The following is a 6,104-nucleotide window of genomic DNA, read 5'->3' on the forward strand; positions in this document are numbered from 1 at the left end:
TCTGTTTGTTCAGACAGAAATTATTTGAAACACACATCATCTTATAAGCATTTATAAAATTTGCATGTGTGTAAACTGGTGAATGAGAGGCATCACTGTAAAGTGCTTTGAGCATCTGCATTAATTTCAGTTTATTTTCATTTATATAGCAACAAATCACAACAGAGTTGCCTCAAGGCACTTCACACAAGTAAGGTCTAACCTTACTAACCCCCAGAGCAGCAGTGGTAAGGAAAAACTCCCTCTGAGGAAGAAACCTCAAGCAGACCAGACTCAAAGGGGTGACCCTCTGCTTGGGCCATACAGGAAATGTTGCTGGTGCACAGGACAGGAGGGGCACAGAAACAGACATCACACCATCTCTGGATGGAGCTGCACCTCAAACGGAGAGAAAAAAAACAGAATCAGACATCAGAAAGACATCAAATACAGTATAATTTGTCAGCATTAAGCAACAAGAAAAACAGAAGAAATACTAAGGTGATTACTAGCCACAAGCGCTAAGCTTCACTAAAAGACCCAGAATTTAGATAAAAGTTGAGGCTGGGCATTAGATGGGAAAGAACTTTAAAAAAAAAAAAAGGTTTATTTTATTTTTGAGTCCACTAATCATCCAGCAGGTGGCAGGATGTCTACAGGATGTTATATAGGCAAAATAAAAGCTGGTCTTTTGATTAATCTTGTCCATCAAAGTTCAGTTGATGCAGTGGAGTTTGTTCTCATACATTCAGTGTTTTCAAGTTATTGTTGACACAAGCTCACTCCTCCCTCGTCTCCATTTTGGTGTCTGGCAGAGCGGGGCATATCCATGCATTGATATCACTACGGGTGTCACCTTCACAAGGACGAATGCTTGTCCAAAAACGTCCACATCTGATAGTGTAAAACTTCACTTTATCACCTGTATGTTAGTTGTGATTTATCCAAAGTGAATATGACACAGTGTAAACGTGATTACTTTGTAGTATTTTTAAAGCAATAAAGACTGCCACCTGGTGGTGTGGCAGTGTTATGACAGCCAGTAAGGTTTTCTCCACTCATCGATAAAGCGTGGCTAAGCCACAGGCAGGGTGGTCTACAGTGTGAGAGTGATGACAGCGTAACACTACAGGCACCAAAATCTAATACAGACTCCAGCATCAACAGCCTGTTTCAAACTTAGAAGCTCATGACTTGCTCCCCGAAGGCAGAGCTACAGGTACACAGAGTAAGGCAAAGTTAGTTTAACGTCAAAAGAACAGAGCAACAGCTGCACCAAATGATCCAAAGCCGTGATCTCAAAACACAGTGGAACTGCCACCGAGCTTTTAGTGGCAACACGAAGCGGGCAGTTTTCCAAACTATGCCTGTCTAAGGCTCTGCTCCACGACGGAAAGATGATGAACGTATGATGAACGTGTCGCCTGGCGAGACTTACACAGGTCAGCAAGTCAGCTTGTAACTTACACCAGACTTGCTGTGATGGAGCTGGAATCTGAAAACAGCCAAATGCCATCAGAGCAGACAGCACAAGGCCAGAGGGACGAATGCTGCCAACAGGAAGTAGGTGATTCTGTAGAGGTGGAGCAGAGAGAAGCTCACCACAGCCACGGCCAACGGCAACGGGAGGCAAGAAGCCACAGGCAGAAGCTTACTGAAAAAGGAACAAAAAACATGTGACTGGATATAGTGAGATGTGAGCGGAGAGGACCTCATCGTATCTGACACTGGCATGTGGGCGAGCTCCGCCTACCTGTGGCTGAGTTTTTCAGTGTTGCAGTTAATGAACAGCACGTATACCAAGATGAGAGGCACCGTGTGTGGCCAGCACGGATCAGGATCCAGCTGGGTGGAGTACCTACGGAGAATCAGAGCGCAGATTAAAGCGGAGGTCCACAGACTGAGCTGTTCAACCACACTGACTGATCTGAGTGAAGAATCTAAGTCACCCAGATAACACAGATCTCCAAGTTTAATCAAAAGCAACTGCACATTGGTTGTTGGTGAAAATTGTTGATCCCCAAAGTCTTTCATACTGGTCAGGGTCATCCATCGCCTGCAGTTTTCAGTCCCTTGCTTAATGACAATTTGGCAAGGTGGACCGACACAGGTTTAATACTGTACCTCAGGTTGCGGATCCAATGGATGAAGGAGGGTGTACTGAGCATGACGGGTAGAGTGAAGAGTGCAGACATGCAGAGGTGCAGACAGAGGTCATCCTTCACCACCTGCACCGCAGGTGCAGGATCAAATTGCCAATATTTACTAAGACTCTGAAATATGAATGTCCATTTACACCACCAGCAAACACAGCATTGTCACACAGCTAACTGCGGCACTGCCTGTGTTGCACAATAACAGCTGGCATATAACGGAAACTCAAACTCAGTATGGGATTAGAAGCCAATTATCACTGAACACACACACCCTGCATTACGTCAAAATTTAGTTAAACTGTAGACCAATTTTTCTGTTGGCATATTGTAAATGAACCATCAAAGTGTCTTTATGGTGTGATTGCAGAAAAACATCTTATTCAGCATGTGGCTCAAAGACCTGTCCATCATCTGTAGTCTTAACACCTGAAAATAAAATATCAAATTAAAATGAAATATGTTATCAATAATCTGCTTTTTTATGGATTTTTGGTTATGTTCTGGGTATTTGCTTTGGAGGTTTGATACATGGCAAAGAAGGTTCATTCTTGATCAATTCCTGGACAGGACAATGGCTGCATCCAGGATGGATGCAAAAACACCTGTGGGTGTGTTTGACCTGGGAATGTCGTGGCATGCCAACAACCACGTGGTCCTTGAACAGATCCTTAGCCTGGTCCGATGGCTGGGAAAACCCAAAACGCTGGGGTCTGAGGACCTGCTGCAGCCTTTATAGCCGCTGGGTTACAAGCCATCACCTCCTCCACTTGATCCCCCTTTGAGGACATCTTGTTTGTCCAGAGCCCTGTTAGCCCTCTCATGTTCAGGGTTCCTGTTGCACCTTCATGGTTACTGAAGTGGCCACAGGGTACGCAAGGTCTCTCTGGGATGAATGTGTGAGAATGTATGTGAAGTAGCCCAACAGTGTGGTGTGGAACATTTTACGAGAGGTGCTAAACAACAGAGCCAGAATATTTGATACAAGGTCTGTATATAAAAGAAAAAATAATATAGCACCTTCAATTGCACCACAGACTAAAACAGTTAAATGTGGTCTATTAAACATTAGGTCTCTTTCTTCTAAGTCCCTGTTGGTAAATGATATAATAATTGATCAACGTATTGATTTATTCTGCCTAACAGAAACTTGGTTACAGCAGGATGAATATGTTAGTTTAAATGAGTCAACACCCCCGAGTCACACTAACTGTCAGAATGCTCGTAGCACGGGCCGGGGCGGAGGATTAGCAGCAATCTTCCATTCCAGCTTATTAATTAATCAAAAACCCAGACAGAGCTTTAATTCATTTGAAAGCTTGTCTCTTAGTCTTGTCCATCCAAATTGGAAGTCCCAAAAACCAGTTTTATTTGTTATTATCTATCGTCCACCTGGTCGTTACTGTGAGTTTCTCTGTGAATTTTCAGACCTTTTGTCTGACTTAGTGCTTAGCTCAGACAAGATAATTATAGTGGGCGATTTTAACATCCACACAGATGCTGAGAATGACAGCCTCAACACTGCATTTAATCTATTATTAGACTCTATCGGCTTTGCTCAAAAAGTAAATGAGTCCACCCACCACTTAATCATATTTTAGATCTTGTTCTGACTTATGGTATGGAAATAGAAGACTTAACAGTATTCCCTGAAAACTCCCTTTTGTCTGATCATTTTTAATAACATTTACATTTACCCTGATGGACTACCCTGCAGTGGGGAATAAGTTTCATTACACTAGAAGTCTTTCAGAAAGCGCTGTAACTAGGTTTAAGGATATGATTCCTTCTTTATGTTCTCTAATGTCATATACCAACACAGAGCAGAGTAGCTACCTAAACTCTGTAAGGGAGTTAGAGTATCTTGTCAATAGTTTTACATCCTCATTGAAGACAACTTTGGATGCTGTAGCTCCTCTGAAAAAGAGAGCTTTAAATCAGAAGTGTCTGACTCCGTGGTATAACTCACAAACTCGTAGCTTAAAGCAGATAACCCGTAAGTTGGAGAGGAAATGGCGTCTCACTAATTTAGAAGATCTTCACTTAGCCTGGAAAAAGAGTTTGTTGCTCTATAAGAAAGCCCTTCGTGAAGCTAGGACATCTTTCTACTCATCACTAATTGAAGAAAATAAGAACAACCCCAGGTTTCTTTTCAGCACTGTAGCCAGGCTGACAAAGAGTCAGAGCTCTATTGAGCTGAGTATTCCATTAACTTTAACTAGTAATGACTTCATGACTTTCTTTGCTAACAAAATTTTGACTATTAGAGAAAAAATTACTCATAACCATCCCAAAGATGTATCGTTATCTTTGGCTGCTTTCAGTGATGCCGGTATTTGGTTAGACTCTTTCTCTCCGATTGTTCTGTCTGAGTTATTTTCATTAGTTACTTCATCCAAACCATCAACATGCTTATTAGACCCCATTCCTGCCAGGCTGCTCAAGGAAGTCCTACCATTATTTAATGCTTCAATCTTAAATATGATCAATCTATCTTTGTTAGTTGGTTATGTACCACAGGCCTTTAAGGTGGCAGTAATTAAACCATTACTTAAAAAGCCATCACTTGACCCAGCTATCTTAGCTAATTATAGGCCAATCTCCAACCTTCCTTTTCTCTCAAAGATTCTTGAAAGGGTAGTTGTAAAACAGCTAACTGATCACCTGCAGAGGAATGGTCTATTTGAAGAGTTTCAGTCAGGTTTTAGAATTCATCATAGTACAGAAACAGCATTAGTGAAGGTTACAAATGATCTTCTTATGGCTTCGGACAGTGGACTTATCTCTGTGCTTGTTCTGTTGGACCTCAGTGCTGCTTTTGATACTGTTGACCATAAAATTTTATTACAGAGATTAGAGCATGTCATAGGTATTAAAGGCATTGCGCTGCGGTGGTTTGAATCATATTTGTCTAATAGATTACAGTTTGTTCATGTAAATGGGGAATCTTCTTCACAGACTAAAGTTAATTATGGAGTTCCACAAGGTTCTGTGCTAGGACCAATTTTATTCACTTTATACATGCTTCCCTTGGGCAGTATTATTAGACAGTATTGCTTAAATTTTCATTGTTACGCAGATGATACCCAGCTTTATCTATCCATGAAGCCAGAGGATACGCACCAATTAGCTAAACTGCAGGATTGTCTTACAGACATAAAGACATGGATGACCTCTAATTTCCTGCTTTTAAACTCAGATAAAACTGAAGTTATTGTACTTGGCCCCACAAATCTTAGAAGCATGGTGTCTAACCAGATCGTTACTCTGGATGGCATTTCCCTGATCTCTAGTAATACTGTGAGAAATCTTGGAGTTATTTTTGATCAGGATATGTCATTCAAAGCGCATATTAAACAAATATGTAGGACTGCCTTTTTGCATTTACGCAATATCTCTAAAATCAGAAAGGTCTTGTCTCAGAGTGATGCTGAAAAACTAATTCATGCATTTGTTTCCTCTAGGCTGGACTATTGTAATTCATTATTATCAGGTTGTCCTAAAAGTTCCCTAAAAAGCCTTCAGTTGGTTCAGAATGCTGCAGCTAGAGTACTGACGGGGACTAGCAGGAGAGAGCATATCTCACCCGTGTTGGCCTCCCTTCATTGGCTTCCTGTTAATGCTAGAATAGAATTTAAAATTCTTCTTCTTACTTATAAGGTTTTGAATAATCAGGTCCCATCTTATCTTAGGGACCTCATAGTACCATATTACCCCATTAGAGCGCTTTGCTCTCAGACTGCAGGCTTACTTGTAGTTCCTAGGGTTTGTAAGAGTAGAATGGGAGGCAGAGCCTTCAGCTTTCAGGCTCCTCTCCTGTGGAACCAGCTCCCAATTCAGATCAGGGAGACAGATACCCTCTCTACTTTTAAGATTAGGCTTAAAACTTTCCTTTTCGCTAAGGCTTATAGTTAGGGCTGGATCGGGTGACCCTGGACCATCCCTTGGTTATGTTGCTTTAGACGTAGACTG

The 6,104-nt window shown here is 41.6% G+C and overlaps 1 protein-coding gene across 1 annotated transcript; it reads right to left on the minus strand.

Annotated features, from left to right (window-relative positions):
- Positions 1-1,463: 1,463 nt before the first annotated feature.
- Positions 1,464-3,075, minus strand: LOC117517957 (GPI inositol-deacylase-like). The gene is made up of 4 exons (XM_034179079.1): positions 2,977-3,075; positions 2,104-2,207; positions 1,733-1,837; positions 1,464-1,633 (listed from the first exon to the last, which is right to left on the minus strand). Exons 1-4 carry the CDS (start codon positions 3,073-3,075, stop codon positions 1,495-1,497), a joined length of 447 nt encoding a protein of 148 aa, XP_034034970.1. The 3' UTR covers positions 1,464-1,494.
- Between the last annotated feature and the right edge of the window lie 3,029 nt (positions 3,076-6,104).

The sequence above is a fragment of the Thalassophryne amazonica genome, chromosome 9, assembly GCF_902500255.1.
Source record: "Thalassophryne amazonica chromosome 9, fThaAma1.1, whole genome shotgun sequence".
In the NCBI taxonomy this organism is placed as follows: Eukaryota; Metazoa; Chordata; class Actinopteri; order Batrachoidiformes; family Batrachoididae; genus Thalassophryne; species Thalassophryne amazonica.

Excerpts from the sequence above, each read along its gene's own strand:
- LOC117517957 (XM_034179079.1), bottom strand. The coding sequence starts at position 3,075 with ATGTTCCACACCACACTGTTGGGCTACTTCACATACATTCTCACACAT. Across the intron at positions 2,208-2,976 it reads CCACTTCAGTAACCATGAAG|GTGGTGAAGGATGACCTCTG; the intron begins GTGCAACAGGAA and ends CCTGCGGTGCAG. Across the intron at positions 1,634-1,732 it reads ACTGAAAAACTCAGCCACAG|TAAGCTTCTGCCTGTGGCTT; the intron begins GTAGGCGGAGCT and ends TTCCTTTTTCAG.